At 49.6% G+C, this 23,311-nt stretch overlaps 12 protein-coding genes and 1 non-coding gene across 13 annotated transcripts; 7 read left to right on the top strand and 6 right to left on the bottom strand.

Moving 5' to 3' along the window:
- Positions 1-1,286: 1,286 nt before the first annotated feature.
- Aspvir_005333 (uncharacterized protein) lies at positions 1,287-2,706 on the top strand (the record flags this gene model as incomplete). Its single annotated transcript, XM_043268551.1, has 5 exons — positions 1,287-1,482; positions 1,631-1,708; positions 1,770-1,892; positions 1,947-1,994; positions 2,093-2,706. The coding sequence occupies 5 exons, from the start codon at positions 1,287-1,289 to the stop codon at positions 2,704-2,706; spliced, it is 1,059 nt and encodes a 352-aa protein (XP_043124486.1).
- A 648-nt stretch (positions 2,707-3,354) lies between these two features.
- Aspvir_005332 (DUF3602 domain-containing protein) lies at positions 3,355-4,050 on the bottom strand (the record flags this gene model as incomplete). Its single annotated transcript, XM_043268550.1, has 5 exons — positions 3,355-3,489; positions 3,594-3,716; positions 3,786-3,855; positions 3,911-3,941; positions 4,011-4,050. The coding sequence occupies 5 exons, from the start codon at positions 4,048-4,050 to the stop codon at positions 3,355-3,357; spliced, it is 399 nt and encodes a 132-aa protein (XP_043124485.1).
- A 703-nt stretch (positions 4,051-4,753) lies between these two features.
- On the bottom strand, positions 4,754-6,198 carry Aspvir_005331 (putative mitochondrial phosphate carrier protein; the record flags this gene model as incomplete). Its single annotated transcript, XM_043268549.1, has 6 exons — positions 4,754-4,844; positions 4,900-4,919; positions 4,979-5,324; positions 5,385-5,638; positions 5,694-5,858; positions 5,914-6,198. 6 exons carry the CDS (start codon positions 6,196-6,198, stop codon positions 4,754-4,756), a joined length of 1,161 nt encoding a protein of 386 aa, XP_043124484.1.
- Positions 6,199-6,843: 645 nt separating this feature from the next.
- Aspvir_005330 (putative cystathionine beta-synthase (beta-thionase)) lies at positions 6,844-7,443 on the top strand (the record flags this gene model as incomplete). The annotated part of the gene is made up of 2 exons (XM_043268548.1): positions 6,844-6,948; positions 7,012-7,443. 2 exons carry the CDS (start codon positions 6,844-6,846, stop codon positions 7,441-7,443), a joined length of 537 nt encoding a protein of 178 aa, XP_043124483.1.
- Positions 7,444-7,808: 365 nt separating this feature from the next.
- Aspvir_005329 (vacuolar ATPase assembly integral membrane protein VMA21) lies at positions 7,809-8,291 on the bottom strand (the record flags this gene model as incomplete). The annotated part of the gene is made up of 3 exons (XM_043268547.1): positions 7,809-7,945; positions 8,010-8,095; positions 8,191-8,291. 3 exons carry the CDS (start codon positions 8,289-8,291, stop codon positions 7,809-7,811), a joined length of 324 nt encoding a protein of 107 aa, XP_043124482.1.
- Positions 8,292-9,041: 750 nt separating this feature from the next.
- Positions 9,042-12,443, top strand: Aspvir_005328 (DEAD/DEAH box helicase; the record flags this gene model as incomplete). The annotated part of the gene is made up of 1 exon (XM_043268546.1): positions 9,042-12,443. One exon carries the CDS (start codon positions 9,042-9,044, stop codon positions 12,441-12,443), a length of 3,402 nt encoding a protein of 1,133 aa, XP_043124481.1.
- Positions 12,444-13,489: 1,046 nt separating this feature from the next.
- Aspvir_005327 (tRNA-dihydrouridine(20) synthase (NAD(+))) lies at positions 13,490-14,821 on the bottom strand (the record flags this gene model as incomplete). The annotated part of the gene is made up of 1 exon (XM_043268545.1): positions 13,490-14,821. One exon carries the CDS (start codon positions 14,819-14,821, stop codon positions 13,490-13,492), a length of 1,332 nt encoding a protein of 443 aa, XP_043124480.1.
- Positions 14,822-16,074: 1,253 nt separating this feature from the next.
- Positions 16,075-17,537, top strand: ipp1 (inorganic diphosphatase IPP1; the record flags this gene model as incomplete). Its single annotated transcript, XM_043268544.1, has 5 exons — positions 16,075-16,572; positions 16,655-16,774; positions 16,846-17,189; positions 17,250-17,333; positions 17,396-17,537. 5 exons carry the CDS (start codon positions 16,075-16,077, stop codon positions 17,535-17,537), a joined length of 1,188 nt encoding a protein of 395 aa, XP_043124479.1.
- Positions 17,538-17,992: 455 nt separating this feature from the next.
- On the bottom strand, positions 17,993-18,313 carry Aspvir_005325 (mitochondrial 54S ribosomal mL53 protein; the record flags this gene model as incomplete). The annotated part of the gene is made up of 1 exon (XM_043268543.1): positions 17,993-18,313. The coding sequence occupies one exon, from the start codon at positions 18,311-18,313 to the stop codon at positions 17,993-17,995; it is 321 nt and encodes a 106-aa protein (XP_043124478.1).
- A 612-nt stretch (positions 18,314-18,925) lies between these two features.
- On the top strand, positions 18,926-20,197 carry Aspvir_005324 (putative protein transport membrane glycoprotein Sec20; the record flags this gene model as incomplete). Its single annotated transcript, XM_043268542.1, has 3 exons — positions 18,926-19,239; positions 19,289-19,536; positions 19,596-20,197. The coding sequence occupies 3 exons, from the start codon at positions 18,926-18,928 to the stop codon at positions 20,195-20,197; spliced, it is 1,164 nt and encodes a 387-aa protein (XP_043124477.1).
- Positions 20,198-20,373: 176 nt separating this feature from the next.
- Aspvir_005323 lies at positions 20,374-20,486 on the bottom strand. The gene has a single exon. It is a non-coding gene; the product is annotated as a tRNA-Leu (tRNA).
- A 238-nt stretch (positions 20,487-20,724) lies between these two features.
- Aspvir_005322 (DSC4 family protein) lies at positions 20,725-21,829 on the top strand (the record flags this gene model as incomplete). The annotated part of the gene is made up of 2 exons (XM_043268541.1): positions 20,725-20,951; positions 21,061-21,829. The coding sequence occupies 2 exons, from the start codon at positions 20,725-20,727 to the stop codon at positions 21,827-21,829; spliced, it is 996 nt and encodes a 331-aa protein (XP_043124476.1).
- A 465-nt stretch (positions 21,830-22,294) lies between these two features.
- Positions 22,295-23,311, top strand: Aspvir_005321 (ATP-dependent Clp protease proteolytic subunit; the record flags this gene model as incomplete). The annotated part of the gene is made up of 5 exons (XM_043268540.1): positions 22,295-22,456; positions 22,515-22,533; positions 22,593-22,618; positions 22,689-22,830; positions 22,893-23,311. The coding sequence occupies 5 exons, from the start codon at positions 22,295-22,297 to the stop codon at positions 23,309-23,311; spliced, it is 768 nt and encodes a 255-aa protein (XP_043124475.1).

Below are 23,311 nucleotides of genomic sequence, written 5' to 3'. Positions count from 1 at the left end.
TTATTCCCGGCTGCCTAGATCGGGGTCTTGCAATTCTATCAAGACGGAAAGAGATGCATTGTCGTACTTGGGCACAGTGGCAGATTCAGGGCTCTAAGGATTGCTGTTGACTGAGATATTGTCTTGTTTTCTCCATACGAAGAGTACGTGGCGTAGTCTACAAGAAAGGTAGTCGATACCAAGATCCTAAGGTACTAACCTACCAGAATAGACAGAATACACGGCAGTCAGGTGGCTTCAACAAGAATATAGCGCCATCATCCGACTCGTGGGAGGCAGTTCAGTCAAGCAGCACAGCATGGCACAGTAGCACTTGCTTTGGGTTTTTATTTCTATTTAATTTTTTGGTTATGGTTCCCCTCTCTTCATAATATTGTGTGGCGTCTGTCGTCAACTTCGAAACTCTTTGTTTCTCAATCACTACCTACGTACCACTATAACTGTGGCCTATCTGCCTGCCTTGTCTTTCATCTCTAGCTAGTTGAATATTACTATTCTAGCACTTCTTCTCACTGACCTTCGTTTGGAGAGCACCCTAATTCTTGTGACACTTTTGCCGTCCGTCCCAACTAACGTCTAACGACTTCCATCACCATCACTGTCGATCTTTGCGCCGCAAATCCAATTATCTCGGAAAACACTTGAACTATCTATTTCTGCCGATCCAGCTGTCTTTTGGCTGCTAGTCGCTTCCCGGTTTATCGTGCTCGCTCGATACATCTTCGCAAGTTTCGCACGGTCTCTTTGCGCGAATTTACGAAATACTCGTACACACTCTCGCTTCCATTCTGCAGTGACGACTTTCGGAAGTGCTTTCTTTTGCTTTTTCCGACCTGCTTGCTGCTGAAGGCAATACCAACAACGTAAGAAGAAGATATCTGTCGATTCAAACTCGATCAAGCAGCGACTTCTTTGCAGCCTTGTATAGTACCAGCTTCTCCACAGCATAGACACTGCAATCTGCGGAAGCGTTTCAAGGCTCAAGGTGCCGCTTCCACTCGTTCGTCACCGTCCACCGTTCGCTGCATTCAAGACTCCTATCTAGGTAGTTACCGAGCGTTTGATAGAACCAATCCAAAGCAACACAGCGCAATCGTGTTCGTTCATACAATTCTTGGCAGTGTCCACCTGTTGCGCTCCACTACGGCCGCCAGCCTGCCATAGTTCAGCAGATCACGACGGAGCTACTCCTGTCGTCAGTGGAGCTATCTGTTGACAAACTTGTTTATCGGCCGCTAAAGTGACTTAGTTGGAGCAGAAAAAAAGGGCTTTGACATAAAATAAAGATGGCCCCCTCCCAGCCGGTCGCGTCGCCCAGACCCAGTCGTGGTCTCAGTTTCGGTGGCAGGTCCGATAAATCTCGCCGGTCGAGCAACGCTGCCAGCAATAAAATCTCTCTCAGGGAGTCTTCGGACGAGAAGCACAGGCGCAGTTTACATACCAAAGCCGATCCAACGCTTGCTATGAACGAAGCGCAACCAAGTATGTTGGCCCCATATCTAACTCTCTTTCGGTCGCAATATTCTGCGACATCGTCCACGATTTGGCCTCCACACCTAAACTTCACTCCTCCCCTTCTTCCTTCTGTTAGCTCTGCATGCGCATAGTAACTGACCTTCTGATAAATCAGTGGCTGTTGCCCTCGAACAGTCGACCATGGGCTCTTTAAGAGCTATGCAGCACAAAGACCGATTTGGGCAGGTTATCAGTACGTAGTGAGAGCTTGTACAATTTCTGCGACTTTCCACTGACAGTGTTTGCGATTAAAGCTGATCCCGATCTTTCAAATCCCACTCGTCCACGATTCGAACGTCCATTAGAGACCATCCGAGCTTTTGAAGCTGCTTTTGAAGGGACGTACAGTAGTAGACCCGTTTCCTGGGCGAGAACAGGTGAGTTCGAATCTCTATCTGTCATGCATTTCTTGTTAACAAGCGTATCTACAGAGTCACCTAACGGTGGAGAGCACAACAAACGTAGCAGCTACTATGGAGGTAAATACGCCCTTTAAACTATCGTCTCTGAAGACGATATGCTATCGTTTGAACTGTCATTTTGTGATATATATGCTAACGGCCATGGTCTCATGTAGAGTCCGGCCGTGGAAACGGGTACTATCCAAACAGAGGATACAGTGATCAGAGTGGATACTTCAATCAACGGGGAACCTATTCGCGACCAGAGAGTTATGTCGATACTTACAATGGCCAGCCTCAAGATAATGGCTACTACCCGTACAACCAAGGTGGCGGTCGTCGACCACGACCCAACCCGCGCGTGTATACCGATCAGACAGGATACAGCAACGGCTCGAATGGACACGCACAACATTCACTCCAGAAGTCGTTCGATAATATCACTGCGGCCTCTGGGTCGGGTGGAAGCCACACTGATGCCTGGGGCAATTCGACCGACCCCAGTTCCGTGAACAGTTCGATCGACCAATTGTCCCAGCAGCTACAATTTGGACAGCAAGGGTTCAATTCTCAGCCCAATCTCAATGGCTATGCGCCGGCACCTTCAAAAGCTCCCGTACATAGCTTCAGCCAAGCACGAGGCTTCGATCCTAACGCTGGGGGCCCTGTCGGCGGCACCCCAGCCGCCGCGTCAGCGCCCAACCGTCGTCAACTGCGAAAATCGGTAAACATGTCCGATACAGGAGATAAGCGAAAGAGTTGGTTCAAGCGCAAATTTGGCAAGGATTAAGGGATACATAGGTGGTTCTCATTCGCTATTCTTCTAACGTATGCAATGATTGTTCTTAGTGGGCGTTTTTCTCGAGTTCAGACATGGGAAAACAGGGAAATTGCGTCTTTGCTTTTTTTTGTTAATGTTAATCCTCCTGAATGTTTTCATCGAGCTGTCTTACAGCTTGATACGTTTATGCTTGACGATGTCACGATACATGGATGCCCGAGCCAATCATCAATTGATTGATGTGCCATTCTCGTGTTTGCTTGATATTTTGAGTACATATTTTATGCCCTGTTTCTGATTACGTCAAAGGATCTACGGAAGATGGGATCGATCCTCCACCGACAAATGGTCGGGTCCTTTGGTTCACAGACTTATCAACAGGGGGTGTATGTTGATATCACACCTGAGTTCTGCATGTTCATAGGCTTATGCAAGATGATGATAGACTATGAGACTGCGACTGTTTGATGAAAAGATGTTCGCAACTTTACATAACGAAATCTAGACCTGATTGTGCATATCACATTATCGACTTGTTCTACAGACTGACAACGATAGACACAGCACTATCAAAAAGCAGACAGGGAATCATAATAATATCCTAGACACAATACTGCCATACTAACAATCTACGTTCCCCCCACTCTAATGTATCATTTAACCTCTCCCAAAAAGCTTATGCTTGAGCTTATCCGCCAACCCCTCAGGATGATGCTGATGATGCTGGCGCTTCTTCTCCTCCTTCTCCTTACGGGCTTCCTCGTCCAGGTGGACGTTCCCCTGGCCGCCGCGCTGGATAAATCAGGTACAGTTAGTTACAGCACACCACAACGCTCCAATCCGCTTGCGATGAAGATAAAAGCGAGTCGGGAAGGGAGAGGAAGACATGAACATACACCAACATGATAGTTCTCATCCGCCGACTTGCGGATCGCCAGCTCGGGGATGATTTCCGCGTCGTGGGGCGCCCGCGACACGGGCCGCACGTTGGGGGAGCCGATGTTGCCGGCTCCGCCGCGCTGTCGTCGCATTCTCTCAGTATCTGCTCATTTGTCTGCTTGATTGGCGTGGGACACGGTGGGACTTACACCGGCCGAGTAGGCGCCGTCGCCTTGGTCGCCGTAGGGGCCTTCGCGGACGATGCTGCCATCGACGTATCTGGGGTTAGGTTAGAGGGTGGGTTGGGTGGTCCCGGGTGCGGGGGTCGACGTACTGGGTGGAGTCTGCGCCGATGTTGCCCTGGCCTGGTTTGCGATATGGGGTGTTAGAGGGGATTCGAGGGGGTTATTTTGGACTAGGTATGTATGGCGTACCTCCGCGGCCGTGCGAGACGATTGGTTCGTTATCGCCCATGGGGGTGGGTTGTTTGTTGTTTAGATGGGGTTTGGTAGGTATGTACTCTGCAGAAGCGAGAGAGATACTGGGACGAAGAGGTTAGAAGTATGAATAGGAGGATGCTACGGATACTATAACTTACCTAATAATAAACAAGATGCCCAGTTGAGGGGCCGCAGGCAAATGCGGGATGTGAGGGATATATAAAGATAAGGCCCAGAGATCGGGCAACTTCGGCAACAGGTCAGACTACAGAACAGGAAAAACTGCACCACGCATCCTACCCCTGAAAGGATCGTAGGGATTGTTAGGAAACCAAGGTCATCGTTATATGACAATGATGAACCAGGCGTCAAGCACGCATCGAGCCTCGTGGTCTCGGAGACTGGAGAGAGTCCCTGTGACGTCGAGGCGCAGTGGGCTGATAAGATACGCCAGCAGTGTTTACTGATTGGTCCGAGCTGTGACTAAAGTGGTTACCTACTGATAAGAGATGTCTTGGCGATGATGACACCTACTTTATTAATCGGCCAGATTATTCGAGTGAGCAATGGAAATTATCATAATCGAAGAGAACTTGGAGACCAGTGGATCAACAAACTTTATTCAATACTTGAGTTATGACTACCTTTTAACATACTATATGAAAAGACCGTCCTCCAGATCTCACTGTAACCGATAAAGCTCGAAGACATTATCACGATGCACTACCCTTGATCATCTAGAAGCCGGCGGTCTTTGTTTCTTTCTTCGGAGCGGGAGGTCCACCGCCGGTGGTTGGGAGACCCATGAAGATCTTGAACGAGTCGTAGCTGAAAAAGTCAGTACGTCTGCCATTGTTTCTAGCACTTGAAGGGTGAAACTCACATCATCCATTGCAATCCAGTCTGAACAAAGAGTTGTTAGCTCATGACCTCAAACACATGCAAAAAAAAGGAGGACTCACAAGAGTTCCGATCATAACGATTCTGACGGGGAGACCGTTCCAAAGACCCTTGAAGCCAATATCCTTGTAGATACGGCCCATTGCAGCACCAAATGCCTCGCCAGGCAGTCGATTAGCATTCAGCTTACTCACCATAACATCAGCGGGATGAGACACGACGGCGCAAAGGATACCGGCCAAGTAACCACCACTAAAGGCGACTGCAGTCTGCGCGCCCTTGCCGTATTCTTCCTTCTTTCGGGGCAGCCTGTTGTAGATAGCTTCCACAATGGTCTCGAAAGACGCGAATTTCATCATGGTGTATGGGATTTGTCGACCCCAGAGCGGATACAAACCTTTGTAGAGACTATGTTGCGATCAGTGGTGAGAGGTCCAGGAGGTAGATTCTGAAGCGACATGAACTTACCCAGCCACTCCTTCCTTGCCGACGAGTTGAGAAATTCCAGAGAAAGTCCCCTTGAACTCAGGAGGAATAGTTGTCTGCGTGCGCACCTTGACAGCTTCGAATGGGCATAGGGCGACATCAGCGATGAGTTCCGCCGAAGCACTGGCGGCGAGATACAAGGACGTCTTCCATTTATGGGCACGCTCCTGTCCCACGAGATCAGAATAGAACTTCTTGAAAAACTCGTAACCGCCATATTTGAATGCTCCTTGAGCCTTTGCCCCTGTCAGTCAGTTCTGATCAAAACCGCGCCATAAACCGTCAGCTTACGCTGTATCCGAAAAATGTCGGACTCCAACCAGTGAACACGCCTCTCACGCCTTCTGCACTGCGAATCACGCGGAACGCCTCTATGTTGCTCTTGTACAGCTGCGAATCAACTTGTCGGCGGCATTTGATCAAATCCAGTGGCGTCACTGCTGTGTGGGTGAGACCCTGTTAATCGGTTAGAAGTAGATCAAAATAGACGATATCAGTTCCTGAGACCTACACAAGCTAGCAGACCACCGACGGTACAAGATGCATAGTACTTGGGGGTCCATGGCTCAATCTTGCCTGCTTTGGCTTGAGCCTTTTGACTGGCGACATCGAATTCTCGAGCAGCCTCTTTAGCGAAAGCATCGGCTTTCTTCTTGGACTCGTCAATCACACTCCAAGCCGGGAAAGGCTCCCGTCTGATCGAAGCCGCAGATCCCGCTTGCTTGGGCTCTTTGGGACGGTTCAGAGGGTTCTGGGCGTTGAAGGCCTCGAGGATCACACTGTTAGAGGGAAGCATGATGTCAATTTAGAATTGATTCGCAGTTAGTTATAACACTATTGATTGATGGCGTCTGGTCAATTGATCTGATGAGCTGGTACGAACGGATCCTCGATACCAGGTCGTTGTCTCCACTCGTAGGGCTGATGAGCGGAATAGCCGGTTCGAGGAAGGCAAGTAGATGAGTACGAATCCAGATCTGATTTCAAAGCTTTGCACTTTAAAGAACGCCCACGGGCACAGGCAATCCCAAGCGAAATTATGGAAGATTACATCGAGACAAGAAAGAGGGAAAGGGGATGGAGAGGTCTGACAAGGGCTGGAAGGACGATGACGTCGGACTTGGGACGTACTTTGGCATCCTGATTAGCTAAACACCCGTTCTCCGCTCACTCCTGTCACAAAATGGCGCTCATTTTTCCCCTCCGCGCCGATCCCGATCCGCCGAAGTTAGTGGGCCGCAGTCGACATAAAATTAACCTTGACTCAAGCTCGATTGCTATAACAATCAATAGCGCGACGAATAATTCTTTACAGGCTTCTTGTGGCTCGCATTGTAGCAAGAGTGCCATTGATTGATGGTCCGAAGTCGACTCGCTACTGAACGACGTTCTGCCCCTCATCCTAATCCACCCTTCCTGAACCTGACACTATCCTCCGAGAATGGCCTCTTATATGACCGCCAGCGAGGCATTCGCTCGTGAGAAAGTCGCCCCAAATGTCGAGGTATCCACAAGTCAGACTGCCTGGGCTGACAAGTATAGAGGGGTTCGCCTTCCCTCCATGACAATGCCACAAGAAGCACCTCGATGTGACTAACCTCTGTTGTAGGCTACTGTTGAAGATCTTGACCCCCCTCCTGCGCTCTCTGTCTCTCCTGGCGATTCTATTGCTTCCGCTATGCTCGCAGCATATGAGCGCGATTATACCCACCTGACGGTAATCTCATCGAATCGGTCTTTACTCGGATACCTCAGCATACCGCGACTGAAGGAGTTGCTCAAACAGGGCACCGTCAAGGAAACGGACACTGTCTCAACTGCCATGCAGCGCTTCAACCGCAAGCGTGGCACATATCAGGTCATCACAATGGAGACGCCGTTAGAGGAGCTAGAGCAGTTCTTCGAGAGTGAAAAGGGACCCAACGGAGAAAGGAGAGAAAAGCAGCAGTTTGCCGTGGTCACTGATGCGTCCCGGAAGTTTGTACTCGGGGTTGCAACCAAGGCTGATTTGGAGGAATTCGTCAAGAGAAGACCGGCATAGATACCAACAGTTGTTTAGTTTGCGTTTCTTTGAACACTACTTCTTGACTTTATCACATACCACGAGTCTTGTTCGTGCATCTGCAGGCGTCAGTGGCCATTTGATTTGAGTCTTGGACATCTTCTAAGGGCCACTATATGCATGCGACACACATAGTTTGTGGCGATCGTCGCATGCTTGACCATGAGACATAATGGATCAAACAGGGATATTCAAAAAAATATCGGAACAGAATTCAGATCTTTTCAACACACAGCGTCCACTACTTTGCCAGTCGAACTCATAACATATCAAGTACACATATAGGTATATCGAGAAACGGAATAAAGCGTGTGGAATTAATTTGCCGGCGAAATTGACCCAATCTACTGGGCCTTTTTCTCTTTCTTCTTTGACCCTGCTTCCCTCTCTTCTCGATCATCTAGCCATGCCACGTAGATATAACCGAACAAGACCAGATTCGCAGTGATTGCAGCCGTGATACCAGCCACAGTTGAACTCGCTATCCAAGTCAGCATGGATCTGGAATGAAGCGAAATTACTGATCGGATGGGAGAAAGACATACCACCAGAGTTTACTGTGACAAAGTACATGCCGATAGGACCGACAACCATGGCAGCGGTGAATCCCAGTAGCTTGTAGATGACATCTCTATACAAGTATAAGCCTATATCAATCTAATATATGGACCAATCCATATGCTCGGACTGCGGACAGTATAGTGACATGCACTGGAAACTACTTACGCAGGAACTGCAGGGGTAACATCAGAACTAGCTGGTCCCTTCGGCGGCGGTGCGGCAGCCGCCTCTGCATAGGATTTCTCTTGAGAGCGACGGTTAGTCATTGTGAGTGAAATCAAGAAGAAGAAAACACTTGTTGTCTTGCTGTTGTAAACGTGGTGTCGAAAGACGGAGGAATAGGTTCAATATGTAATTGTCGACAAGCCGAGAATGGTGATGAACAGATGAGAGTCCTTTTTCTTTCTTCAGACAAACTTGATCAGTTGCTCTGAATAAAGAATAATGCTAGATAAAGGTTGAGCTATGGAGAACTTGATATGCATCTACTCGTCAAAGTGTTGCTTCATAGTAAGGTAGGTAGCTCAAGGTAGCTTAAGCTAGGTACTGACCTAATGGACGGTACGGGTATGGAGCACAGTGAACGGAGCTCCATTCGTCAGGGGCGTGTGATTGGTCAGTCTTCTTCAATTGGTGTAATGGTGTGAATACTGGCGGCTGATTTCGAGGTAGATGAGTAGCCATAGGTATGATCATTGTTGCCTCTGACAATGGAAATATAAAGTATTATTCTATTCTTACATCCTGGTCGACTTGCCCATAGATGCTGCATTATTCACTGGGCTATGTGTTCTTGTTTCCCAGTTGGTCTTAATTGAGGCGCCACCTCACGTGATCCAGGCGCGTCCGCCGCGTTTGCTGGAGGGAAAAAAAGCCAGTGATGGAACGAATTCTGGAGAAGCAGGCGAGCTCTCTTTTGGCGCTGCGTTGGGGTTTTGCTCCTGTTTCATTGCTGTCTGATTTGTCCATCTTTAATTCGATCTTTATTGCTTAATAGCCTGTTGTCGATTGACAACATGGACGATTCCGTCCCTGATACCCCCGTCAGCGACAGGAAGATTGTCCGTAGTACTCCTCCGACCGGCGTCAAGGATGATATTGAATATGAGACTATCGCCACTCTTCCACTGGCCGCTCAACCCTTCCAATCACTTGCAACACAATCGTTGACCCCTGCTTCGCAGCGACTTACTCAACCGACACAAATCATTGAAGTCCCTCATTCAGCCAAAAGTACCGTCCAAGTTGCCGCTTCTTCTCCTCCAGGCCCGGCGTCCTCGCCGTCCCGTCCTGCCTCGCTGGGAGGTCGCCTTTCTAATTTGATGGCACCTCCTGGAACGCGATTCTGCCCTCCTGCCTCTGTCGGACCTGCAAAACGTACGCCCCTCATAGATCTTGACGACGACGGTCCAACATACGTCGGTGGATCTTCCGACGAAGACACGCAGTTGAAAAGAAGCACGGATATCAAACCATCTATGTTCACCAAGACATCGCGAAGTCCCGAAAAAGTCATGGATTCCCCGCTGGGTGCCAATTCTTCGTCTTCTTTTGATCGGTTCAAGGAGGTCACCTCCTCCGCGGTCTACAACCCGAGCGCCAAGCGCGCTGCTTCCCAGATGGACCCAACGCCCAAAGGAATCCCCATAAAAAAGCCCAGACAGAGTGGTCCTTCCCGCGCGCAACCAGTGGAGGTTTCCGTTATGTCATTACAAGATATTCAAGACTACCAGATGAGGGTCAAAGTGGAGAGAATGTTGAAAGTGATGCCGCAGAAATCGGTCCAAGCTTGCATGCAAGCTCTTGTGTTCAAGCGGGGCAATTATGAGGATGCATTGGATCATCTGGCAAATATAGAGGAACGAGACGCACCTGGTTCATCCGACGATGAATTGATTACAGCCCAACAAGCCGAACAGATCGCGCCAGCGAAGCAAAACATCAAAGCTCGAGGGACAATCCAGGATAAGTGGTCGGCCATGAACCTGCAGAAGAACTTGGCAAGCCAGAGGGCCCAATCGCAGTCGCAACCACAACCGCTGGACGAGGAAGAAGCGAAGCCACGGAGACGCTTGATGAGAGGACCAAAGAATCGAGTGGTTTCCCCAAGTCCTACTCGTTCCGAGACTCCTCCCAAGAAAAAGCCTGGACGACTGGTACAGGGACGGAAGCAGCCTTCGCCCGCACGTTCGGAATCACCTGAAGCACCTTTGATCATAACGGACGACTCTGACTCCGGTGTTGGCGATGCATTGGAAAATGGGGAATCCGAAACCAAGGTTTTGAGGTTCATCAACACGTGTCAGGCTGTAGAGCTTGCAGATCTGGCTGCAACGACGGAGGATGTTGCCCAAGTCATTATCTCCCACCGTCCATTCAGGTCTCTAGACGAGGTCCGCGCTGTACCCGCCCCATCAACCGAGCAAACCACAAAGCCAAAGGGCGCCAGGGGCAGGAAGACACCGAAGCCAATTGGCGACAAGATCGTGGACAAATGTCTCGATATGTGGGTGGGTTATGAAGCGGTGGATTCATTAGTCGCCAAATGCGAAGCGCTTGGACGCCCGGTTGCAGCAGAAATGAAGAAATGGGGCGTTGATATCTTTGGAAAGAGGGACAGTGAATTGGAGCTGGTATCGATTGACCGAGAGTCGCACGATTCTGGCATTGGGACACCTGCTAGCCAGCGTACCGACGAGGATAGCGATGGCCCTGCGTCAGGTTCACGCAAGTCTCGTTTCATTTCTCAACCCGGTATCATGAGTGACGACCTGAAGATGAAAGATTATCAAATTGTGGGGATTAACTGGTTGTCATTGCTGTTTGAGAAGCAATTGAGCTGCATCTTGGCCGATGACATGGGACTTGGAAAGACATGCCAGGTCATTGCATTTTTAGCGCACTTGTATGAAAAGGGCATAAAAGGACCGCACTTGGTGGTTGTGCCTTCGTCGACAATCGAGAATTGGCTTCGGGAATTTCAGAAATTTTGCCCGACGTTGTCTGTCATGCCCTACTATGCAGGACAAGCAGAACGTGCCTTGATCCGCCAGACCATCGAAGATAACCGTGATGACATCAACGTGATTATCACCACCTACACTGTCGCAAAGGCGAAGGTTGACGCCCATTTCTTGCGCAACATGGACTTCTGTGTTTGTGTCTATGATGAAGGACATATGCTCAAGAGCAGTACATCAGTGTTGTATGAGAAGCTGATACGGATTCCGGCCCGTTTTCGACTTCTGTTGACCGGTACGCCGTTGCAGAACAATCTCCAAGAACTGGCCTCACTACTGGGCTTCATCCTTCCAAAGGTCTTTCAAGAGCGCAAGGAAGACCTTCAGTACATCTTTGCAAACAAGGCAAAGACAGTGGATGAGTCGCACTCCACACTTCTCTCGGCGCAGCGCATTGAACGGGCCAAATCCATGCTCAAGCCGTTTGTATTGAGGCGGAAGAAGCATCAGGTCATCGACCTGCCCCGTAAGACCTCTCACGTTGAGTATTGCGAGTTGAATAGCGCTCAGAGGGAGATCTATGAGCATGAAAAGGATGAAGTTCGTCAGCTCCTTGCTGACCGCGCCGCCGGAAAGAAGACTGGTAACCGGTCCGCCAACATTCTGATGAAACTGCGACAGGCTGCTATACATCCTTTGTTATACCGGCGTCACTACACCGATACCATCCTCAGCCGTATGGCCAAGGCCTGCTTGAAGGAGGAGCAATGGTCTCTATCCAACCCAGACATCATCTTCGAAGAGCTGCAGGCTTATAATGATTTTGAATGTCATCAATTGTGTGTCAATCACCCTCATTCCCTGGGAAAGTTTGCTCTCAAAAACGAGGAGTGGATGAACTCTGGGAAAGTTGACAAACTTTGCGAGTTACTCAAACGGTTTCAAGAGAACGGGGATCGAACACTGGTGTTCTCCCAGTTCACTCTGGTTATGGATATCCTCGAGCATGTCCTTGAGACTCTCCATCTGGGTTTCGTTCGATTGGATGGTCGGACGAATGTAGAGGATCGTCAGTCCATTCTAGACGCTTTCCATGAGCGAACAGACATTCCAGTATTTCTTCTTTCGACGAAGGCCGGTGGTGCAGGAATTAATCTGGCCTGTGCGAACAAAGTCGTCATCTTCGATTCCAGCTTCAACCCACAGGAAGACGTGCAAGCGGAGAACCGAGCACATCGTGTTGGGCAGACCAGGGAGGTAGAAGTCATCCGTCTTGTCACCAAGGACACGATCGAAGAGCAGATCTACGCTCTTGGTCAAACCAAGTTGGCTCTCGACCAAGCCGTTGCAGGCGACGAAACCGAGAGCAAGAAGGGTGAAGAAGCTGGAATGAAGGTCGTGGAGGATATGCTTCTTGCAAAGGAAGAGGGGGTGAAGCCAGATAGCACGAACGCCTGATCTTCTTTCAATCCTAGAGTCATCGGTTACAGTTGAGCTGGATTAATCTTCTTGACTTGGATTTCTGTCTAGAACGCGTTTTTCTGCTGCAAGAGAGTCAATCTGCATATCATCATGTTACCGGATTGTTCAGGGACACATGTGCATTCTACTGTTGTCGGATCTGGCGGGTTCAATGGTTCCCGCCACTGGTCTTTCTTTTCAGGGGTTCGATAGCATCCATAGCATTCACCAACGCCTGTTAGCGGTTGGTGACATTCTTAGAGTAATAGGAGCATTATTGGGTTAACCAGAGATCATTAGTCTATGTATTTGATTGAGCAGTTGCATTACCTTTGCTGTAGCACAAGCCCCTCTCCAGTGCGAAGAACAAGATGTCCATGGCTGGTGATGCGGCAGTACGTAAGACAAAGGCCTCAATACGCTTTTAAACCAGGTGTGTAAACAGGTATGTAGTAGGACCCCGAGGCGCCCTACTACGTATCACTAGCCTCCAAGGCATCCAACCATTCCCGGTTCTGAGTCTCGACTTTTGACTCAGCGGCTCCTCAATGATGACTCTAGCAGCATGCTGGTGAGCTCTCGTCTCTGTTGATGATAAGCCTCGTCTAGACATCCTTACCTTTCCGGCAGATCCAAAATGGATGATTCTGGACGTTGCATTGCTATTCCCTGTGCTGGTGCTAATTACTACACCCTTTGTTGGACGTTATTGATAAAGATTTTTGCTACAAACTGCGACAGACACGCAATACGGACTATTCTTCACCATGGGAATATATGAGGCTACTGTTTCATTATTGTAGAATATACTTTGCGTTGAACCAAGATGAATGAATATATTCACAAAGCAAAAGATGGGAATCTATAAACAGATGTCTAAGGACAAACTCCGGACAAAGAAAACTCAGTAAAGGTCATCCATACATACACCATAACATGCAGAATTAGAGCCGAGCTATGCAGCGCGATCGAAAATCGGGAAGGAAGATGAGTGAGAATGAAAGGTCCGAGGACGCGACTGAGGTTGAAGATGAGCGTTATATTCATGCAGCAAGCTCCTGCTTCTGAGTCATCTCTGTAGCTGGGAGAGTGATATCGATAAGGTGATCTTCCGGCTTCGGCTTGACGGGGGCAGGGATGGAGTTGGTGCGAATGGGGCCTCCTCCGCTCACAGCTGGTGAGGATGCTTTGGGTCTGGGAGCCCCGCTCGCCGCACGAGCGGTCTCGTTATTCTCGAGGGCGTTCTTGACGGCGGTATCGCGAGGGGTGTCCTCCATTTCGTTCTTCTTGTAGACGGACTTGTCGGTGAGATTGAGGACCTCGTCCACGCGGGCGGCCCCCGGAAGTAGGTCATCGAATTTGAGGAAGTGGCAGTAGTCGGAGTAGGACTTTGCTGTCTTTGCATCCTTGAATTCCCTGTTTTTCCCGGGGATGAGGATGTTCAAGAGGAATTTGGTGTTGCCGAAGCGGTTCTCGCACTCGATAGCGGCTTGAAGATAGTCGTGGACCACCTCCCCCCAGGGGAGTAAACCACCCTCTGCTTCGGAGCGGAAGCATGACGGGTTTGCCTCGGCCGCTGTTGCTATCATGGCTCCATCCACTCCAAACTCCTTCATGAGCGCAAGCGCTTCGTCCCGAGAGGTGACGTCGCCGTTCATGACGCATGCAACACCAGCTTCGCGACAGATAGACGCAATCATCGGCAACTGGTCACGGATGGCGCGTTCGCGAGGTCGCATTGGTGTCGTGCGGCAGTGGACAGTCAAGCCTGTGATACCTGTGGCAACGAGTCTCTTGACGAGGCTTTCGGTCTTCTCCGGTGTCTCCAGGATACGAATTTTGACCGAGATGCCGATCTGATAAGGATTTCCGACTTCCCGCACGAGCGATTCAAGGATAGAGGCGAGCTTGTCGGGGGTCCGTAGGAGTGCTGCTCCCATTCCACCACTCGTACTGAAAGGTTTGGGACATCCGGAGTTCAAATCGATACCCGCAACATCGCCTGCGACCAATTTGGCTGCTTCTACGGCTAGCTCCGGGGATGCAGAACCGATCTGAAACACCAATTTTCCCTTCTCACGCACTGGGTCAATCCGGTATAGAATGGACTCCTGCGCAGATTTGTCTGCGCGGCCACCGTTCGAGGGGAATCTGATATACTCGATGCATCCGTTGCGAGGGTTCACTCGGCGGGTGGCTCCGATGAGCGATCGGTCTATCGTTTCAGGACCCCAAACAAGATCCGCACCGTATTTTAGAGCGAGAAGACGTGAAGGCAGCTCTCCCGAACGTACCATCGGTGCCAGGACTACTTTGCCACGGTAGTCAACACCATTGGCGGGGATAGGAACGCGGGGTGTCGTGAGCGAAGTCATTGCGGATCGGAGGAATCTTAGCATAGCATTATTGACTTTTCGAGACACGACAAGCGCAAGTTAATGACAGAGAACGTGGTGTATAAAATAAAGTTGTGATGCAGAATTGTAAATTGACGAACTACAAAAGTGGATGGCGACGGACATTGAAAAAGCGAAGATGAAAAAGTGGAAGTCACGTGAAGATAATCTGATAAGGCTTCGTTCGATTTCCATCGTCGGTACTCGGTAGTACCTTACTTCGGAGTACTCCCTTTGTCAGACGGATTTCGATTGAAATCCTTGGACGGTAAGGCAAGGATATGTTGGTATTCTGTCACCATCTTTCTTATATTGAGGAATGTTCTCTCTCCCCGCTTCAGACAAGATATGATTGCTGTGCTTATGTTGTAGCTTCCTGCCTGCCCAAGCAGTACATACTACTCAATACTATGGAATACATAGAGTAAACCAAGGTACCATCATCATAATATGGCGGAGTAAGAGGCACGGTGAAAATAAGGTTATTCAGGTCAGGCGCCGCGATCCCTGCAAGGTGAATTATTAGGGCTTAAGGCATGGAGAAATCTGACCTGAACATTTAATGTCATTATTCTTCTCATCAATAATGGCCTTATGAACAGGTCATTGTTCAATAACATGGGTCTCTAATACCCGCACTTGTCGAGTACCTGGGAGGACCCTACTACTGAGTACCATGATCCTACCCCAAGCTAGATATCACCATTACCTCAAACAATGACAGGCTAGCATCACAGCAGCGGAATGGCACTAATATAACTTGCGGAGCCCCGCTGATTATTCTTCCCATGCACCGAGGATCTTTGTCGTGCCGACTACCTCTGGTAGCTGCCGGGTACATTTGAGAGACGTCCAATAGCCATGATGGATGGCCATGTTTGAGAACTGTTTCCTACTATGATTGCAAAAGCAAATTGACAACAATTGGCAGCAGGAAGAGAAGGTCAATAATCAATAAGTAGATATAGAGAGGGAGAATGTCTTTGTACCTAGGTATCTTTCACAGCGATCAGTGTACCTATAGATGGGCCTCGGACACCTGTCACCAGAATTCCCGACGCCGATTTTCCATCCCGATAATTTCCAGCAATTTTTGTCTTCGATCCCCTTCGCTGGAACAGCTGCTATAAACGGCGTAAAGCCGATCCAAGGTCACAATCACAAGCTTAAAAATCAATCTAGATCTGTCAATTGAGGAACTCTGCCCGAATTCCTTTCTTTATATACAATCAATGTCCCCGGTGACTCTGCGCATGAGCAACAGAGCACTACTGCCCCTGTCTCCATTGCTCCGACTGTCCACCGCCTCACCGGCCCTCGCCCGCTCTCGTTCGCCCGTTCCACGCACATCAGCAACGCTGGCTCCCCCCACTCGACAAGCCCCTCCTCCCTCCTCCCTCTCGTCCTCCTTCTCTTCTTCCTCCTCCCCTCAACAAGCAAATTTGTCTTCGTCATCATCGTCCAGAGTTCGTTCGTCGGTCAGCTCCGCGTCAACTCGTGCTGCTCTTCTTTCTAGACATTTTTCTTCGTATACCCCGCCGCAATCGCCCAACATGTCTTACACCGTTCGCAAGATCGGCCAGGCCAACACCCTGGAGCACCGTGTCTACATTGAGAAGGATGGCGTCCCAGTTTCCCCATTCCACGACATTCCCCTCTACGCCAACCCCGAGCAGACAATCCTCAACATGGTTGTTGAGATTCCCCGCTGGACCAACGCCAAGCAGGAGGTACGCAATCCGGATCCGCGAGACATTAGGCGGTTGCTATTCCTCGTTACGGAGCATTCACTGATTCGGCTTGGATATTTAGATCTCCAAGGAGGAGTTCCTGAACCCCATTAAGCAGGATGTCAAGAAGGGCAAGCTCCGTTTCGTCCGTAACTGCTTCCCCCACAAGGGTTACCTCTGGAACTACGGTGCCTTCCCCCAGGTAAGTCGACTTCATGGACAGGGTGTATGTCCAGGCCAATCAATGCTGATCGGAGACCTTTCTATGGTTAGACTTGGGAGGACCCCAACGTTGTCCACCCCGAGACCAAGGCCAAGGGTGACAACGACCCGCTCGATGTCTGCGAGATCGGTGAGCTTGTGGGCTACCCCGGTCAGGTCAAGCAGGTCAAGGTTCTTGGTGTGATGGCTCTGCTCGACGAGGAGGAGACCGACTGGAAGGTCATCGTCATTGATATCAACGACCCTCTTGCCCCTAAGCTCAACGACATTGAGGATGTTGAGCGTCAACTTCCTGGCCTTCTCCGTGCTACCAACGAATGGTTCCGTATCTACAAGATCCCCGATGGAAAGCCCGAGAACCAGTTTGCCTTCTCTGGCGAGTGCAAGAACAAGAAGTGGGTCCCTTCTTACTCCGTCTGATATCGTCTCCCTTGGCTAAAATTGTACTTTCCTAGGTACGCTCTTGATGTTATCCGCGAGTGCGCTGACGCTTGGGAGAAGCTCATCACCGGCAAGAGCCCTCGTGGTGATATCAGCCTGTAAGTACTTCATTGTCCATAGTTGCACCCATAAGGCTCAAGGATTCAACTGACTTTGATAGTGCCAACACTTCTGTTGAGAACTCCCCTGACCGCGCCGAACCCTCCCAGCTTGCCAGCATCCCTAAGGGCGATAATTTGCCTCCTGCCCCCATTGATGGCAGCATTGACAAGTGGTTCTTCATCTCTGGCGCTGCTGTTTAAATCTATATTGAACAAAAGTTCTAGAAATCTAAAATCCTTTCCGTTCGTCCTTAGGGCGAATACTTAGTACTTTGCATATCCCTGCATTTGCTCATATAATGTAGAAAAGTGCTGGGACCGATTTTGTAGCATCTGTCAGTTCTAATTGAACTAATGCAAGTAGCATGAAATCCTCTTTCACGGAAGCTTACATATTGCTGTCAAGAATCATAAATAAACAGGTCTGGTGGGTTGAAAAGAGAAATATCTTGCTAATATATACAAAGGTCGTCGCCTCACGTTATGGCTCGTCAACGTCTTTTCCAAATCTCACACACAGCAATCATTGCTCGCCCTTCCCCTTCTATAGTACAAATGCACAATGAGAAAACTCGAACCCGATGTCCTCGGCGCCGTAGCGTGAAACCCGCAATGATACCTAAAAAACCACGAAGAACAATGTACAGACCCGAAAATCAACCCTTGAGGGTCTCTTCTCGCTCGATACTCCGTCCCACACGCGCAAGTTCTTCGATCACATCACCGATCTTCATTTGGTTCTTGCCCACCTCGATCTTGACCTCCTTGCCTCCTCTGAACCCTACCGTCATCTCGGGGAGCTGTGTCGAATGGCGCGGCAGCTGGGTGACCTTGATATCAATATGCGTCGGACTCGAGGCGGGTGTGGTGGAAGGGTTGCGGAGGAGAGAGAGGAGCAAGCGGCAGGGACGAGCGGACCGCGAGAACGGATTGAAGGTCGCCCGGAAGGAGGCGATTGTGTGCAGGGGGATGGTCATTTTGGGGGTGGTTCTCCTTTTGATGTACGTTCGAACAGGAGGATGGAAGGGGCAATTGGAGGCTCGCTGCTCAAGAGTTAGTTTAGATCCCAGGGGAGTGGTTTGCTGAAGGTGATGGGACAAAACATACATGATCTTATGATACCGCGAGTCGGATGCCGGTTAAGTTAGCTTTCCGCGCTTGATCCGGTCAATCGAATGAGTCCGTATAGTTTCTGGGGAGAACAGCGACGGGCGCAGTCAAACCCTTGAGATTGAGGATGGTGGCTCTGAGATCCAGAAATCAATTGTATAGCGATGAGGCCGTTGCCCGTTCCTGATCTACCTAGAAAATTACCTCGCAGTCGGCGGCCGGAGAGTTATGTTTGTTAAAGATGCAAACACTTTGTGGCCTCAGGAACCGATGACGCTGTTGATTGTGGACACGAATGGTCCTCCGCAAAGCATCGCAGTGGACAGCAAACGGATTTCAAGGCGGAGCTCGAAGAACAACAGCTTGGGTTTGCCATGGTGCATTCCTGAACACTCCATATTCAATATCTCGGACATACCCCACGACCTGTGCACATACTACCGAACAATCTTGATATACAAAGAATACACGCTGCCAGGATGGCTTCAACAGCTGCTCTCCAAGCTCGCCTCAAAGAGCGCTCAATAGCTCTGGCTCGGATACACCCCCTCATCGATCGCCTAAGGAATTTCACAATGGCTATTGGTCAAGGTGACGAGGCCCGTCTGGAATTAGGACAGGAAATACATGGCTCCTTGAAAGAGGCCGAAGAGCAGATGGAGATTCTGAAGGTTGAAGTTGAGGCTCTCGAAACTGGCAATGAAGGCGCACGGAAAAGTGTGGACAATGCGAAAGAGATGGAAAAAGAGCGGATCGTTTCGTTGGCGGGGAGGTTGACCGATGAGATCAAGAGGTGAAGCGCCTCTCCAGCTTACATTTACCCTGCTAACATACTTGCCTAGAACGAGGGTGGAATTTCGCAATGCTCAGCTCCAGGCGAAACGAAACGCGGAGGCTGCAAAACGCAAGGAGAGAGAGCTATTGTTTTCGAGATCACAGAGCGCTGAGCGCCGAAGTCAATCTACCGAGAAGCTGTCGCATGATGATATTGTCAAGAACGCCTCAAGCGATGTTACTGCAGCATTGCGCAGGACGCACCAGCTGATGCAGGCGGAACTATCTCGAAGTCAATTCGCCCACCAAACTCTAGGTTTGTTATTCTTGCATTGGGAGACGGTCTTCTTCAATCTGCTAAGCCTATAACCACAGAGCAATCGACGGCTGCCCTATCTTCATTGTCGGAGTCTTACACTGATCTCGACACTCTCCTCTCATCCTCACGCAATCTCATCGGTTCTCTCCTCCGATCACAAAAATCTGACACTTGGTACCTGGAAACGGCATTCTATATTCTGGTTGGAACAATATCTTGGCTCATATTCCGTCGCATATTATATGGACCACTCTGGTGGCTTGTGTGGCTGCCGATTAAATTGATAACGAGGTTCGCATTCACTATCCTTGGAACAGTCGGAATCACTAGCACGGCCGTTCAATCACATTCTTCAGCATCACTCGGCCAAAGCATGCCTCAGGAAGCACCAACATTGGGACAAACAGCCGTCGGGCCTAGCGCTTCCATAAGCGCTTCCTGGGACCAAGCTCAGGCCTCTGAAGAGCAACCTGAAACGGATCGCATGATTGATCGGATTGGCGATATGGTAGAAAAGAACGGCAGATTGGAGGAAGAAGCCAACATCGACGATGTGTCACCGGAAGAGAGGCAACGACAGGAAGAGATCCCGCGAAATCCAAAGAAACGCATGTACGAAGCTACGGAAGTCGAACAAAACCGGAGAGATGAGTTATAGATGTTGATGGACCTATTTATTAATACAGACCATGTTCACGATCAATTTGCTGCATCACTTGCGAGATACGAATAAAAATGAAATTATTATCTGAGAGGTGAGCAACTCAAAATTAAAAAGATGAAAATGAAAAGTAGTGTCAGTTTAAAAAAAGCAAAATAAAAAGAAAGAAGATCTGACAAGAGTGGGATTCGAACCCACGCCATCATACGATGATGAGGAAACTCTAGGAGCTTGGTATTAAGGTGTACCTTAACCTCACGCCTTAGACCAACTCGGCCATCTTGCCATTGAATGTATTAATTGTGGTTATTTTAGATAAATGAACCAAGTCCATTGCAAATTGTGAAGGATGTCCGTATTGCAGATGATTTGACGTCACATGACGACCGATGTACAAGGTGAGGAAGCTGTTACCTCATTTGCATGCATACTGACATTCCGCATATAGCAGTCCTTCGTCACCGATCTGGTGTCTGCTTTCCCCTCTTTTTCCAAACTCGCCTTTCATGCCCTCATGAACCTCTATGACAACTCCAGATGCCTTTCGAGATGCGGAGTACATCGCTGACGTGTCCGGCATATCTTATGGAAGCGTCGCGAACCTCACTGAGCAAGATGCTAATGTGTTGACTCGCGAGAATGAGCGCATGAGAAAGCTGCAGTCGGCTGCCAAGGTCGCGTTCATTGATCGTTTACTTCGCGACCTGGACATCCTGATTTACTGCGAGCTATCTGCGCTCTATTACATGGAGTGAGCTGCCTCAATTTCATCGTGACTCCTTTCTGGAATTGCTCTGAAGAGCACTTTGTCGGAGTATGGCTTGCGCTTTACTAACAGTACTCTCATTGATTTGCTCCAGTTGCTCAGTCATACTCTTCGCAATCCGTGCTATAGTGCAGTTGATATTCTTCACCCCAAAAGCCCCTCCTTTTGATCCGACACGGAATCAACCCTTCATCGGAGCTATCTTCGTCAGTAACATCTTTTGTATGATCTTTCACAACTTCTTCAGTCGTCCTGAGGCCGGAGAGGCTACTAGAGGGTATCTTCATGGAGGGTTGTTGATCGATTTCATCGGACAAAAAGCCCCCATCTCGCTATTTCGGCTCTTGTCGCTCGATTTTCTTGTCCTGATTCTCGATCTCGTCATGCTGGGTCTCATAGTCGAAAGAGTGAAGACAACCGGGCAGACTGCCTCTGCTTCTACAGAAACGCCCAGAGTACAAGACCATGACTCGGAGGAAAGAGGCGTCCATGGGACTCGACCCGAGTCGCGGTCTTCCGGTGATGGAGCTGAGCTTGATGAGACCGACGCCCATGTTACCCATGCACATGCCAGTGTAGATGAACAAGCGGAACATACACAGTTATTGGCAGACCCGTCAGAGGATGGTCATACGCCTGGTGCGAAGAATATCCACCCCCTGGACACTTTCTCCTCAGGAGAGGCTGTGATCATGGATCTTGGCTTCTTTGATGTCATCCGTGATCAGTGGAAATATAGTACGACTACTCCGCCGGCACGAACATCTTCGTACATGCCGTCTGACCAGACGGCAGCTTTTCTACGAGCGAGATTTGGACTGCAGGTCGGGCCTGACGGACGTGTTCAGCGGATAGAATCCTGACTCTTTCCCTCCTGCCGTTGTTCACGAATTGGTTATCAATAGCTTCTTCTGTAAATATGTCGTTGTTAATACATATGATCATGCCAAAGCATGCTCATCAAGTGATGGGAACCAGATATATGGCTTGCTGATGCAGGGTAGATACGCTAGTAAGCCGTACCGTGGCAGAGCTAACTGGCAGAACGAGATGCTATCTGCCCTGGGGATGTTGTGTCGAACACATCATTTACACTACTATTTTCTACGACACTAGGAATGGTTGTCTAGCCGCTTTTTTTAGTGAGTGGTGGTGGTTGATATCTCCGCTCTCCACTCTCCGCTCCCCGATGCTCCTACTCCAAATCCTGACCGGTACGGAGTACCTTGCTGCTCGGTCAAGATTTCATACGTCAAATCTACCGCTCGCTCACTTCATTGACGAGACCACTGCTTCTTGATTACCATTTTGTCGCTTATTGACTGGCCATGAACACAAGCATCCTTTTAAAAAGGCTGGGTCGCACCGCCCTGCAGCCTGCATTGTCGCGAAGCTTCACCAGCTCCGTCCCCGCATTGTCCAGCGCAATCCCTACGAGAGGCACCCCTACGAGAGGTTGGACCCCAACACCATTTGTGACTGAGACAGTGGTGAGTCCCAATTATTGGATGCCTGAATACTGGCTAGATTGACTCACTGTTGCTGTAGGGAGGCGGTTGGCACACATGTACGTTGTTGGCCGTGTATTGATCTGCGGAGCCAACACCGAGCTAACTACGGCTTAAGATGATATCTTTTCCAGATTGTTAAAGGTATACCGTATAGCAGATTCCCTATAAGTAAACTCCATGAAATACCATTACTTACATCTGTTCTCTCCAGGAGCGCATAATCTGCCTCAATGGCGAAGTAGATGAAACCATGTCCGCGTCGATAGTCGCCCAGCTCCTCTTCCTCGAAGCCGATAACCCTCAGAAACCTATCCACCTATACATTAACTCCCCTGGTGGCTCAGTGACAGCTGGTAAATCCAGCACACCCGATATCTTGGTTGTTCGTATAAGCGGGCTAACCTAACATACCTAGGTCTCGCCATCTACGATACAATGACCTACATCGCATCGCCCGTCAGCACTATATGTGTCGGACAGGCAGCCTCCATGGGCTCGCTACTACTTTGCGGCGGCAACCCGGGGAAACGGTACTGTCTCCCGCACTCGTCAATCATGATACACCAGCCCTCGGGCGGGTACTTCGGACAAGCGAGCGATATCGCCATCCACGCCAAGGAGATTCTCCGTGTTCGCAGCCAGTTGAACAAGATCTACCAGCGGCACCTGACGGGAAAGAAAGTGCTGTCTCTTGAGGAGATAGAGAAGTTAATGGAACGTGATTACTTTATGGGGGCGCAGGAGGCTCTGGAGATGGGTATCGTCGACGAGATTCTGGACCGCAGGGTAAAGCCGCAGAATGAAGAAGGCGAAGGGAAGCCGCCGGTGCCATGA

Source organism: Aspergillus viridinutans (genome assembly GCF_018404265.1).
Source record: "Aspergillus viridinutans IFM 47045 DNA, scaffold_3, whole genome shotgun sequence".
In the NCBI taxonomy this organism is placed as follows: domain Eukaryota; kingdom Fungi; phylum Ascomycota; class Eurotiomycetes; order Eurotiales; family Aspergillaceae; genus Aspergillus; species Aspergillus viridinutans.
This window is presented reverse-complemented; position numbering and strand designations above follow the sequence as displayed.